Here is a 14,033-nt window from a genome sequence, read left to right on the forward strand (position 1 = left end):
AAAGAAAACATTATTTTCTAATCATTTGAATTAAAAGGACAACATATACACAACCTCTTAAAAATGTCGATGAATTAAAATACAAAATATGTACATCAAAATATTACAAAACATAATGGATTAATCAGTTATAAGCAAATTCAATAGTGCTGGGATCATATGACAGTCATTTATTTCCCAGACCCACGTCAATTGCAATCTGAAACTGTTCTAGACACTCGATAACAACTTCACTATCTCTTCGACGTCAGTTCATGTCAACTTTAAGATTCTCTCTTCGCCAGGCAGTAATAAGTTGGATAGAGTAGCAGTAAACAAGTCACGTGAGCTAAAAGAACAACTCTGATAATTAAGCTTCAGTTGGCCTGGGTTCTACTTAAATCCTCTCCAGAGACTCGGGCCTCCAGATACTCTATCTTCCGTTCCAGTGTCGTTAACTTCTCGTTCAACTGAGCTAAACGCGATCTGAAAAATATTAGATGTAAAAACAAGGTTATAGACAGCCAAGTACCGCGATCAATGTAGGAATGTTTGATATTTCGAGTTATTCGCTGACCGACTCCTTTAGACCATGGAGAACGTGCATGACTTGAGATTGATACATTTTGGGGTCGGGTAACACTACATGATGCTAAGTAGACATATGGCCATCATCGCCTAGTATTTTATACACAGCACTAAACAAAGCAGAGACTTGCACAATTTGCTGAACACGTGATCTCACCGCTTTGTAAATAATGAGGCATTACACTTACAATATTACCATCATATGCATGTGAGGTGGCCTGGTATTTATATACGTTTATAGTCTAATATCTCCTTAATGATGAGTAGCCCCTGTGAGCACTTCATTTAGCCATTTTACGGGATAACCCTACCATTATTATCACCTGTACGTGATTTATAATCATCTGAACAGGCATGACACACAGAACATAAACAGGTCTGTTACACACAAGATGGAATGTGCGAGCGCTAAGCAAGCCGCATCCTTCAGCTCAATAGTCACATACAGGCTAAACGTTCCTCGAATTCCAGTTTCTTATCCATTCCAGAACTAACATAATTGCGGTCGTGATAAACCAACTGGACACTCAGCCGGTTATCTGGTATGGCTATCTTATTACACATGCAACAATAGGGCATCCTGGTTATTTATAGATAGCCAGCTAACTGAATTACCTTTTACTCGGATAGTCCACTAGGTAGTTCCTCCTGAACACTGTGTTACACACACCTGGCCCCCCGCTTATCAGACGCTATTTTAACTTTATATCCACTTTATAAAGTCAGTGTGCGTAACAACTGAGGGTCATGTTCCACGATGTTGAAGCGAGCAGCTGTGGTAACCAATTAGGGGAGGGAGGGAGCATCTAATCTTAAAGTTTTAACTGTAGTGGTCTGGTTTCGGAGAACTTCCAGAGGACCATTATTTAAGAGCACACAAACTTGCCCGGCATGTCTACATTTAACTAACATTATACTCGATAATTAGGCCGTTCTTTATATTAGACCATTCTTTAACTCTCTCTCTCTCATTTGTTTTCTCTCCTCCTTACAACTTACACCTGGTTAGACACGTACACTCCTTACAACACGGTTAAATATTGGAAATACCACTTCCGACTCACTGATAGCAGCACTCTCACATAATCAATACATGAAACGTGTAAAGGTGTAAATTAAGGGCAGCGACAGTACAACTTCTTATCCTAGTACAATGTTCTAGAACTTTCTATCTTACGTGGTAGGTTGGTAGTGTCAGCACTCTTCTCTCAAGGAAATACCAAATAACACGTACCTACTCACATAGTATGCTAACTGTTCTAGCTGCAGAGGTAATAAGCAGAATGTCTGAGATATTTGGCATAATTTCTCCGCGAGTTTACGATAATTTTCACATTATAACATTCCATCACGCAGAGGAACGTAAATAACAGATCATCCATGTAAACACAGTCATGCAATGTAAACAGTCATGTAAACAGTCACCTGAACAATCATTTCAACTGTTTAGTTTATCTGTCATGTGATAATCTTGTAACAAGCTTTATTCCTGGTACGTGTATCGTTATGTATGTGATGAGGACAAGGTCAGTAAGTGTTGAGGGAGCCAGCTTGTGTAATTTATGTGAAACACTAAACGGTAACGAGATATTATTTTTGTGCATTTAACTGTCATTAGTATCATCGTTTATTAACTTTTCGAGGTTCTGAGAAACTAAAGATTGCTAAGAGAATGACCTGTATTTATTCAATTTTGTAAGAATACAAAATAAATGACCTGTATTTATTCGATTTCGTAAGAAATTAATCCGATAGCATAGTAAGTAAATACTGCAGAAAGAAGCACACAAACCTGGCGCTCATGTCGAAGTTGTTGAGAAAGTGGGCTATTCTCATGATACTGGTTGTTATGACTTGTATCAACTCTCGGTTATCCCAATCTGCCTGAATCTGATCCTGCACTGTCACTATACCCGACATACCTACTGGATTAACCATTTAAAAATTTAAAAGATAACATAACTTACTAATAATCAGTACACCCTTTGAGAACATTTAATAATTTGAATCACGAGGCTGATTTGCTCTCTCTCTCTCTCTCTCTCTCTCTCTCTCTCTCTCTCTCTCTCTCTCTCTCTCTCTCTCTCTCTCTCTCTCTCTCTCTCTCTCTCTCTCTCTCTCTCTCTCTCTCTCTCTCTCTCTCTCTCTCTCTCTCTCTCTCTCTCTCTCTCTCTCTCTCTCTCTCTCTCTCTCTCTCTCTCTCTCTCTCTCTCTCTCTCTCTCTCTCTCTCTCTCTCTCTCTCTCTCTCTCTCCTCTCTCTCTCTCTCTCTCTCTCTCTCTCTCTCTCTCTCTCTCTCTCTCTCTCTCTCTCTCTCTCTCTCTCTCTCTCTCTCTCTCTCTCTCTCTCTCTCTCTCTCTCTCTCTCTCTCTCTCTCTCTCTCTCTCTCTCTCTCTCTCTCTCTCTCTCTCTCTCTCTCTCTCTCTCTCTCTCTCTCTCTCTCTCTCTCTCTCTCTCTCTCTCTCTCTCTCTCTCTCTCTCTCTCTCTCTCTCTCTCTCTCTCTCTCTCTCTCTCTCTCTCTCTCTCTCTCTCTCTCTCTCTCTCTCTCTCTCTCTCTCTCTCTCTCTCTCTCTCTCTCTCTCTCTCTCTCTCTCTCCGAATGAGATGTAATTATGAGTTGTGATGTATGACCGGCGGATCTTTGTAATAACTTACCTAAACTTGCTAAAACTTAGTACTTGATCAAATAACGCAAAATTCGATGTGGTGTTAGCCAGCACTAATGACGGTTGATAGAAAAACGACAAATGTTGCACTGCACCATGTTTACCGGTACCGTTTACAGATGCTCCACTGCTCAGAGACAATACGTTATTTCATGATATTCCAAAATGCTCGCGTTTAATGTTCCCAACGTAACTTCCACACATTCCAAGCATTACTTTATGCGGACAAGCACGACAGAAATATTCCAAGAACTGGAAACATAATTCAATTGAGCGCCCCCATTCCTTATAATAATACAGCTCCTCGCCATACCCGAGCAATTAGCAGGCAACACCTGCTTTACTGTGTAAAATTGCAGGTGCACTGTTAACAGGAGGTGGAGGCGGCGGCACAGGGGGGCCACCATCTTACACACAAACTAACATTTGGTTCTCTCTCTTTCTCATCAAAACAACTCGAGGTCGTTGCTCCATGTGGTGGCTGTTAACAAACAATGTACGGTTATAGTGGGAGGCGGGAGTAGCTTTGTGAGGAGCGACCTGAGTGTGTAGACTACAGTAACTATTACACTTAGTCTCTCTCGATAATATAAATAGACTGCCTTGTTGATCAGACTACTAAACTAGCAGCGGCTCATTGATCAAGCAAACATTGTTGTGATGGACTGTGGGTGATGGAATTAGTTTATATAAGCAGTAATTAAAGAAGACCTTACGGAACATGAAGGATATAGCAAGCTACATTTTCAAGCTAAATGACAATGTAGCTGCAACAGCCTTTGTCACGAGTGGGTGTTTTTCTTGGAATTATATCGTCCTTTTCTGAGAAACCCTTACATTCCCATACTCTTATTAAATCTGTCTGAGGAGGGAGGTAGAATCAGGTAGATGTGCAAATACACCAGGGAACTAAGTACAGGTGCAATTATGAAACATCCTGCATAAAGCTGGGATATATTCAGCTAACTCCGAATAGTTAAGTGTGTACCGTAATATTTTATTATCCACTCACAGAGGTCGGACAATGATATTACACGTACATGGAGTACACACGCAGATAAAATACTGTGCTCAGTTTGTAAGTGTGTGTGGGTGTATTGTGTGTAAACCATTATAATGTGCAGCTATATGAAATGTTTAGTAGAGATTAGCCATCCTTCGACCATATAGTATGTCGGATTATTGTGGTAATACGAGCCGTTTTATTACTAGGTAACAGTGTAGTAAAACGACTTTTTTTTGTACAAATATTATGATGCCAGTGACACATATCAAATTCAGTTAATATATTATTTAAAGTAACAATCATCACATTATTATTATAAGGTAAATTTATAATTCATTCGTTAGAGCTTCTCTCAACTCTGCGTACAAAAACCAACATTAATCACATCAAAAGTTCCTATTATATACATAACCTTGTACATTTAGAGTACAATTAGAGTACAACTTTTATATGTTTAACCAGAATGTCAAAGAACATTCAAAAACTCTTTACAAGATAACTGCTCGACAGGCATCTTAAGCCTGCGAGATAAAATGAAAAACAAACCGTTCAAAATAAAACTCCGATTTGTTAAACTCTAAACATCTGATATAAAACCAAAAGAGCACCCAGGATGGGGTAGTACTCAAGGGAAATGTAGGACAATCGGTTGTGAATATTTTGGGAAATTCATCCGGATGACAGGTCATCAATCGACAGATCGTTCAAAAAATCCTCAATTTCTTTCACATCTTGCTCGACTTCAGCAGGGTTCACCACAGAACTCTGAGATTCAGACTCAGAGAAGAGTTTTAACTTGGGCACGCTAGCACAGTCCCTGAAAAAGGCCCCTACGTCCTCTGGGGAATTAGAAGCAAACGGAGCTATAAGAACAAAACTGTCGGAAGTCATGACGTCTACTTTCTGGAGTTCTTGTATTCGAGGAGAGCCAAATAGACAAGGGGTAGGAGTGGTTGTAGATATTGTGAGAGGACTGCTGGGAACGTCCTCTGACTGTCCCGGAGAGTTTCCGAACACTGCAGATGGTTCAGTAGACGTGGTCTGAGAAAACGGAAACGCAGATTCTAGCAGAGAGGCGAATGGTGTCTCCTTCTCCGAGATTAAGTTATTGGAGGTAGAATCTGACAACTGAGGCAGGGTGGTGTCGGCGAATGGACAGAAGGGGAGAGAGTCAGACTCTATTGACCTGGTGGTATCAGTTATCTGCTCCAAACTAGGCGAGGGCCGCTCCGGAGACCTGTTGGGTGGGGAGGAGGGTATCTCAAGTGTGGTTCTGTAGAACACGCTGGTGGTCAGAGTTCCGGAGGGAGTGGCCACAACTCCGATACGTTCTGATTTCACACTGTCTCCCAACTCGCCGACCCTGGCCTCGTCAGTGCTGATCTGGTATGTAACGTAGAAGAAGCCCCCGGTAGTTTGCTTGCGAGTAAGCTTGTAGGTGGGGGTGGCACGTGATGCTACCACCACACTACGCAACAGTAGACACAGTGCATTGTACACGGTAAATGTCACCTTCACTTGCTCGTACTTCCGCTCCAAAGAAAACGTCCAAATTTCCAGGGTCATGATTTCATTGTCTGGAGAATGAAGCTGAACGGTCAAGTTAATAGTTTTCCCGTGTAATAAATCACTGACATTAACCTTCTGTTTACAATCCTCGGCTACACTTGAACTATCAGCGATTGCAATGTTAAACCAGCTCGGGGACCTGGAACTGGAGTCAGTGGAGATGGTCGTGCCATTGCGAGAACATATTATTGTCTGGATGGACTTGAAACAAAACTGTTTTAAGTAAACCTCTAGATCTTTCTTGTCTTTGCTGTTCAGGGGGTAGGGGCTGGTCATGAAGAGTGAAGAAGACCCAGATATTTACTGCTCTCGACCATCCTCTACATACCAATAATGTTTCCTGTAAAAGTTGAACGTGAAAGGAATTCAATATCTTGGAAATTGTTCATGGGGGAATTTTAAAACTTTACTATCAAATAAATTGAATGAACATGCAGTAAAACTTTCAATGTCATTGCGTAAAAACAAACAATATAGTTTATCAGATCAATTGGAATACAGCACAAAGGTGTCTGAATGTAGACAGTAGAATTAATCCTGACGCGATATCATAGTACTAGTTTTTAACACATCAAAGATCTAGTGATCGGAAATAGAAAGTAAATGATGAATCAGTTTAAAATTAAATAGAAAAAAACACTAAAACAGCCGAGCCCAATAAAAATGTGGAGTAACCAGAAAATAGATACAATTTAACACAAATACATCAAAATACAAAACCGACAAGGCAAGGCAAATCAATTAATTATTACCTCGGTAAACGACGCGTTTATTAGCCAAACAGTGCTACTAAAATATCACTTAGTCATAATTTAATAAAAATTAACATTATCATAGTCATGACTATTTCCCTTTAAATCTAAATGCGGTATTAAAAATAAATTATTCAAGTTTTTCTGTCAAATTAATAAAATAGAACATCAAGAAGTGGAAATCATCACCACGACAGAGTTTGAGGTGGATGATGCTTACGAGGGAGATTTTAAGGTTAACTGAGAGATGCTGAGATTACATCGGACCCAGGATCAGCAGATTTTAGGGCAGCATGAAATAATTTTTTACAAGTACTTCGTATAATAAAGCTGTTGCTTTAACGTTCTCTTCAGTCTAAAATCGTACACTCCCCTACAAAAATATATACTGTCACAGGGAGCAACAGCTGAAGGAATGACCTGGTCCCGCCATTTTATAACATTCGGCACAACCTTGCACTGGGAAATATTCCGTTCTGTCTGTGCTTGGTGAGCATAAAACCTACAATATTCTGGAAAGCTGAGGACGTAGACTTTGTTCTGGATTGTTGCGGCGCTGTTATCGTCCGTATGTTTGGAGAGGTAAAGTTCATGGGACCCGTACGGAGACTTGATGTTCTCCAGGTCTGAAGGTCGGTAAAACCAGCACAATGTTACCATCATCTCGCCCAGGTTCTCCTGCCACATGGCTATTATCTTACCAATAAAAGGTTTCTTGTCCTGATCACTAGCTTGCAATGCCACACTGTCTCCCACTCTCAATTCCACCCCGTCCCGTTCCATAGCGCTAAAATAAAGTCTCGTAGTCTTGATATTAGTTTCTCTGAAAAAAGAACAGCACCACACCTGACTGCCCTTCCAGGTCCAGCCGTTCGTCTTTACACTGGCTTGGTCCACCCCAGCAAGAATTCGAGCTTCGTGAGCTTTAAGGGAATTTGGAGAATCGACAATTTTTGACGACAAACCGTTGTTGACATACTCAACCTTTTGACTGAAAGATGGGGTTACCTGAATTTTAAAGAAATTTTCAGGTTCACCCTCGAGTTTGACTTGTTTTGTTTTAGGACTGGAAACAAACTTGGGCGGAGACTTTCTTAAAGCTTTTCGCGAAGGCTCCGGCTTAATGAGAGCAGAAAGGACGGCCCTACAATTCAAACTGGCAGTCCTACCTCTCCTTTTGGCAGGCACTGCTATCTGATCTGAGCTTACAGAGCTGACTGGACTGACTGGGGACTCAGATCTCGAACAAGCGGGAGAGTCCTTGGAGGAATTCGGGGATTGGTTCATGTTCAAAGCATCCAACCAAGTTGCAGAGAAGTCATAATCTTCATTATTCTGGGTGGGTAGAAGGGAGAGCCGTTTCCGCTTCCTTTTTGCTGGAAGATTTAGTGATTTGGGTCTAGGAGCTGTGAAACCAATGCTGTTATTCGATCCAGGAAACATGAAGGCCGAATAATCTGGGTTTGGAGGACCAACTTTGATTTTCTTAAAACTCTTTGAGGGGGATATAATGTCAGCATCTTCTTGCTCTACCTTAATAGTGACATTTTCAAGTCCTGGGATTACAGGAACAGACGGAACGTCTTCTTTTGGAGTTGTGTATTCTTGCCTTGTTCTTCCAGATCTGGTAATCATCTGTTTGATTGCTTCAACTCGGTCTAATTTTTCTTGAATCGTTTTTGCTTTTCTGCCTGATCGTTTAGAAGATTTCCAGGAAAATTCATACGTAGCCCCACTCCTTGTACATAATTTTCCGGGACCAGCTTTGAATTTCGGCTGTTTCAAGAGCTCAACCTTTTCCAGCTGAATCTTCTCTTCTGGGGTAAGACTCTCAGCTTCTGAATCCTCGCTCTCAGAAGACGAAGATTTCCTCAGAACAGGAGCTGATTGCCTTTTCCTAACTTTTGGTGGAAGTTCTGCCATCTCAATAATTCCAACATCTGATCTTGATCTCGCACTCCTAGTTATTATGCGCCTACTAACTGCTGTACTGTCTGCTTCAGTTGGGGTCGATTTACTGTCCTGTGTATCATCGTCACTCTTCTCCATTTGATCTAACTTCTGAGCTTCATGGGTATCTTCATTCTTCTCTTTAAGATCTAACTTCGGAGATTTGTTGGAATCTGTACAATCGTCAACGGCTTCAGATTGAGATTTTTCGTCAACTGCCTTATCTTCTTCTTCAGAAGCAGCATCTCCACAGCTAGAATGTTCACCGTCAGAAGGGGAGGACTTATCAAGTACAATCGACTTACCAGACCTCAGAACACGGGGCATTTTCATGGCAACTTTGGCGGTGCTTTCGTCACTGAAAACGTCGTTTCCCGATGTCAACAGATCTCTTGTTTTCGAGGAGGTCGGACTTGTGTGGGAAGTTACAGCAGCATTCTCACAGAGGTCACTGTACTCAATACCCTGGGGAAAGTTATGCATTAACCAGTATATTTCATCTTCTTGTCGTTTTGCTACTCTTTTACTTTTTCTGCTTAGCAGTGGCTTCTTTGTCATTACCTATAATGAATTGAACGTGTAAATTGATTAACCATTGCATATAAGCGTTTTACACAGATAGATGTTTCACAATTCATTACAATTTTCTTGGCTAGAGCTAGAAGTATTTCTAGTTTCAAGATACTTACACTATATAAATCAATATTTGTTGTCTAACGGCCAAGGGAGCAGTAAAACATGATTTGAAAAAGTAATAAATTAAAACTATTTTACGCTATATAAAGTGTAAAAATGCACGATAATACTTTAAAACAATGTGTTTAATTCCTTCCCGATCTTTCACATAATTCGACATCACCCCGCTAATTACAGAAACTGTGCCTAGTCAAACCAAAGGCACATATAATGAGTACACACACTACACAAAGTGGATATGTACATGTTATATATTATGAGGAAAATGACGATAATGTGAAGGATCCTTATTATAATTCAACAAATAGAACTAAGTTGAAGCCTTATACACAGCATAAAAGTGGTTCATTTCAAAGCACGAGCTTTAAATGACAGTTAATCAGAAGGTATCTTATATAAAAGCTGTATTTTGTACATAAAAATTGTAAGTTTCAAAACTAAAAGGAACAATAAATTAAATTTGTGTCCACTTTTGTATGAAAATGTTGTCAGCACAATAGTAAGCAACAGCCAGATGTGGACATTGTTAATGTATCACTTGTTATCTTCAGAGTAAGAGTAAACCTGGCCTGCCATAGTGCCATGGTGGTCAATGCGGGTCAATGTTCTCTTTCCATAGGCATAATAATCAACAGAGCAGATGTTGCTTATCACACTTTATATCCGTGTTTGAGCATGCAGGCTCTGTGAGCCTCGATCAAGTCCTGGCAATTCTCCTCTCCGTTTTCTATGACACACTCGTCCCGCGGAACCCTCGTCTCCGGACAGGCGCAACATGGCTTGCATTTGGGTTCAGCTGCTTGCTCTGCTTCAGTCATACTTTGATATCTACATTAGAATTAGAATTAGAAACAAATTTACACAGCAAATTAAACGCCTATTATTGCTAATTAATTTTAAGATGCTGGTGAAGCTTTGTTAAGGACATTTAAATTAGTTCTCCGACCTGTTAAAAAGTACACCACTAAGGCTGTCAATAAGATTAGTAGAAAGTTAATTAATTAATGTAGTAAATTTGTTAAACTTATTACTTTACTTAACTATCAGATTGTTAACTAAATTAGAAGCCATGCCTGGTCTATATTAATATCCATTATCCATGTACTGATTCACTGACATAATATCAACATGGTACTTGAAAGTGTATTAGATAGGCGCCACCATGTGGACTGTGGAGATGGGTCTGCCGTCCGTGACCACAAGTTGATTGAATGATCTGGATTTTAACTTTCATTATATATATGGATTTTGAAATCAATGAAACAGTCATTTACATTCAATTTCAAAGTGTAAAACATTTCAAACTTAGACTTTCACCTCTGCTCAAAAAGGAATCTATTTTCAAAGCTTTTAAATGTTCTCACGGCAAGATTTAAAACCATATAAAATTACTACTACATATTATGACGATTTAATCAAAAATCATTGATACAATTTGAAATTTCTGACAATTAATATCATTTAATAGCACTACTAAGAGTTACAAAATTGTAATAATGACATAAAATATACTAGATTGTATTCAATAGGTCAAAAATATCACTGTTAACTGAACCACATTTACTACGACTCCAAATGTTACAATTATGAATGAAAATGAAAGTATAGCATATCAATGAAAATATCAAAATAGGGTCATCTTTAAACTTAGTCACTAAAATTGAAATCATAAGGTCAGTATTAAAATAAAGATCACCCCTAAACACCCCTACTCAAAACACATCGATCCAAGCTATATCATAACGATCTTTAAACGTTGACGAACTATCAAATTTTGATTAATCCACAATTCAATTGTGTCAATATCACATTTCAATTTAGAAACTGTAAATGAAGTCATCAACACTTATTAATCAGGGCATTAAGGAAACTTCTGATATCTTTATTCTTTAACCTAATTAAGGTCAATCAGTAAGATTTATTATTTGGAGTGTTGAAGATTATACTTGTACTATACTGTGGACTGAGTCTCTAAAATCTACTAATTCGAAGCTATGTATGTAAATAATTATATCCAAGAGAGTGCCGGATGCATTTAACTAAAAACAGATTCTCAAGTGCATCACCAGAAATACTACTTTTCTTCAGCAATAGCCAAACAGCGAGTCGTACTACAGTCAAAATTGTTTAATTTAAAGACAAAACCATAGTTATATAAGTTAATATTCCACTGCCAGTTGCGGGTTGCATTGTTAAAAATCAACATTTCAAAATTTCATTAAACAAATTTGTATAGTCTGGACCCGGTCAGCCAATTCTTGGTTTAAAACCACTAAGTGCTCACCAAAAATACTACATATATAATAAACATTCTGCAACAGTCCCTAAAAACGAGACCAAAGATTTAAAGGTATTTCAATTAACATGTCACGTCAGTTGAAAGAACCAAAACCGTTCACTAATCACTCACTACAGAAAACAGCATTCGAAATCTAGAATTTGCCGATTAAGGAACGTTGCTATTTAGTGTTTATATACTCCAATATCATGAATAATCCTTTAAAAATGAAAAGAAGCAATCCACTATCACTATTATGCCAATCATGTCTGATTGAAATAATCGACAACCAATAAAAGCCTAAATCAAGCATTTCAGTGCACATTGACAATTTAGAATGTTTCGAAATTCACGACTTAAAATCCAAGTCCCAACAATACCCAGCATCGGGAAGCAAGCAGATATACTCTTAGGGTAGCTAAATACTGCATTCAGAAATTGTAACACTCCTACGTGGTCAAACGGTGCAGAAATTGTCCATTGTAAACTATCCAAACTATCATAATAAAAGCCTCACAGTAACTCGATGTTCTGAAAGATGGAGCACAAAGCACAAATTGTAGTGCTTCGGAGTCCTTTATTTAATTAGATATCAATAAACGTAGGTACTGTGTTCACCTTGTGAACACTGTATTTTATTTTTATGTTTATCTTTTCAACCTCAAGTCCAGCTCTGGAAGTGGCCTCCGAACTAGTAGCAAAATATAGTTTATCGTCAATAAATTACACTCCCATTTTCTCCATATCCTCGGGAATAACTTCTCCCTCAACTTTTGAAGCAGGCACTTCTGCTGGTTCTTCTGCAGCTGGGGCTGATTCTTCTGCAGCTGGGGCTGGCTCTTCAGCAGCTGGGGCTGGCTCTTCAGCAGCTGGAGCTGGCTCTTCAGCAGCTGGGGCTGGCTCCTCTGCTGCTGGCTCTTCGGCAGCTGGGGCTGGCTCCTCTGCAGCTGGCTCTTCGGCAGCTGGGGCTGGCTCTTCTGCTGCTGGCTCTTCGGCAGCTGGCTCTTCAGCAGCTGGTGCTGGCTCTTCAGCAGCTGGCTCTTCGGCAGCTGGGGCTGGCTCTTCTACAGCTGACTCTTCAGCAGCTGGGGCTGGCTCTTCAGCAGCTGGCTCTTCAGCAGCTGGCTCTTCAGTAGCTGGCTCTTCAGCAGCTGGCTCTTCAGCAGCTGGCTCTTCAGCAGCTGGGGCTGGTTCTTCAGCAGCTGGGGCTGGTTCTTCAGCAGCTGGGGCTGGCTCTTCAGCAGCTGGGGCTGGCTCCTCTGAAGCTGGCTCTTCAGCAGCTGGGGCTGGCTCTTCGGCTGCAGGTTCTTCGGCAGCTGGTGCTGGTTCCTCAGCAGCTGGCTCTTCAGCAGCTGGGGCTGGCTCTTCAGCAGCTGGGGCTGGCTCTTCAGCAGCAGCGGCTGGCTCTTCAGCAGTAGCAGCTGGCTCCTCAGCAGCAGCGGCTGGCTCTTCAGCAGCAGCGGCTGGCTCTTCAGCAGCAGCGGCTGGCTCTTCAGCAGCAGCGGCTGGCTCTTCAGCAGCAGCAGCTGGCTCTTCAGCAGCTGGGGCTGGCTCTTCAGCTGCAGGTGCAGGCTCTTCAGCTGCAGGTGCTACTGGTTCAGGAGCCTTTTCAGGTTCAGGAGCAACCTCTTCTTTGTTTTTCTGAAATTGTAATATTACAATACATACTCAAGTAGCATAAATTACAGGCAATTGGCACACTGCGATAACAGGCATCCCATTGCTACGAAACTACAGACATCGAATCATCAATTATGAAATTAGAGGTGTAATTTAATAAATATTACAGATAATTACTAATTAGACTAAAACAAGGTTAACAAAGTTAAATTTGTGAAATATCTATCATTTATGACAAATGGAGCTTACCGGGGTGGAGCTTTTGTTTCCCATCTCAAAAAGTGGCTTTTAAATCCTAATAAGGTAACATTGGTAAGAGATTATTATTATTAAATCTAAAATTCTAAAATAGCTAATAAGAGAAGTTTCTGTACTAGTATATCTAAATTGGAAGAATTATTTCACAAAAATCAATCATGTCAAATTATGTCAATGGAGTAATATAAAAAGAAGAAAGTCTAATATAAAGTCCAATTGGTAATTCATGAATCTTAAGAGGGCATTATTTCAACCTTAGTTTCTTTATAAATAAATAAATAAATAAATAAATAAATAAATAAATAAATAAATAAATAAATAAATAAATAAATAAATAAATAAATAAATAAATAAATAAATAAATAAATAAATAAATAAATAAATAAATAAATAAATAAATAAATAAATAAATAAATAAATAAATAAATAAATAAATAAATAAATAAATAAATAAATAAAGTCAATTTTTACAGCACAGCAATATATATCTAAATATCAGATCCTCTGTAATCATAATGTATAAAAAAAGGAGCTTTTCTCTGTGCTGAAGGATGAATCAAGGCAGATCATGGTTCTGTTAGCAGGCCACCCTAGTTATGGACAATACATATATATAAAATAATTAAATTATAATTTTAAAATTGTGTCAAGATTGAACTAAAACATAACTC

The 14,033-nt window shown here is 39.4% G+C and overlaps 3 protein-coding genes across 4 annotated transcripts in view; all 3 read right to left on the bottom strand.

Moving 5' to 3' along the window:
- Positions 1–4,518: 4,518 nt before the first annotated feature.
- LOC134815989 (autophagy-related protein 13-like) lies at positions 4,519–6,084 on the bottom strand. The gene has a single exon (XM_063824640.1). It carries the CDS (start codon positions 6,082–6,084, stop codon positions 4,909–4,911), a length of 1,176 nt encoding a protein of 391 aa, XP_063680710.1. The 3' UTR covers positions 4,519–4,908.
- On the bottom strand, positions 4,519–10,030 carry LOC134815988 (uncharacterized). The gene has a single exon (XM_063824638.1). The coding sequence runs from the start codon at positions 9,066–9,068 to the stop codon at positions 6,867–6,869; it is 2,202 nt and encodes a 733-aa protein (XP_063680708.1). The 5' UTR covers positions 9,069–10,030; the 3' UTR covers positions 4,519–6,866.
- A 445-nt stretch (positions 10,031–10,475) lies between these two features.
- LOC134815824 (cytochrome c1-like) overlaps positions 10,476–14,033 on the bottom strand; it is a 94,968-nt gene continuing 91,410 nt past the window's right edge. Inside the window, exons 2-3 of one of the 2 annotated variants that reach the window (XM_063824411.1) lie at positions 13,354–13,397; positions 10,476–13,125 (exon numbers count right to left, since the gene is read on the bottom strand). In XM_063824411.1, the coding sequence (XP_063680481.1) occupies positions 12,208–13,125; positions 13,354–13,377 (942 nt within the window). In that variant the 5' untranslated portion in view covers positions 13,378–13,397 and the 3' untranslated portion in view covers positions 10,476–12,207. Of the gene's footprint in view, positions 13,126–13,353; positions 13,402–14,033 lie in introns of both variants that reach the window. The other variant, XM_063824412.1, reaches the window with a different exon arrangement.

This window comes from Bolinopsis microptera, chromosome 5 (genome assembly GCF_026151205.1).
Source record: "Bolinopsis microptera isolate Bmic1 chromosome 5, MBARI_Bmic_1.0, whole genome shotgun sequence".
NCBI lineage: Eukaryota > Metazoa > Ctenophora > Tentaculata > Lobata > Bolinopsidae > Bolinopsis > Bolinopsis microptera.

Bases quoted from the DNA above. Each gene is read 5' to 3' on its own strand.
- LOC134815989 (XM_063824640.1), bottom strand. From the start codon at position 6,084: ATGACCAGCCCCTACCCCCTGAACAGCAAAGACAAGAAAGATCTAGAG.
- LOC134815988 (XM_063824638.1), bottom strand. From the start codon at position 9,068: ATGACAAAGAAGCCACTGCTAAGCAGAAAAAGTAAAAGAGTAGCAAAA.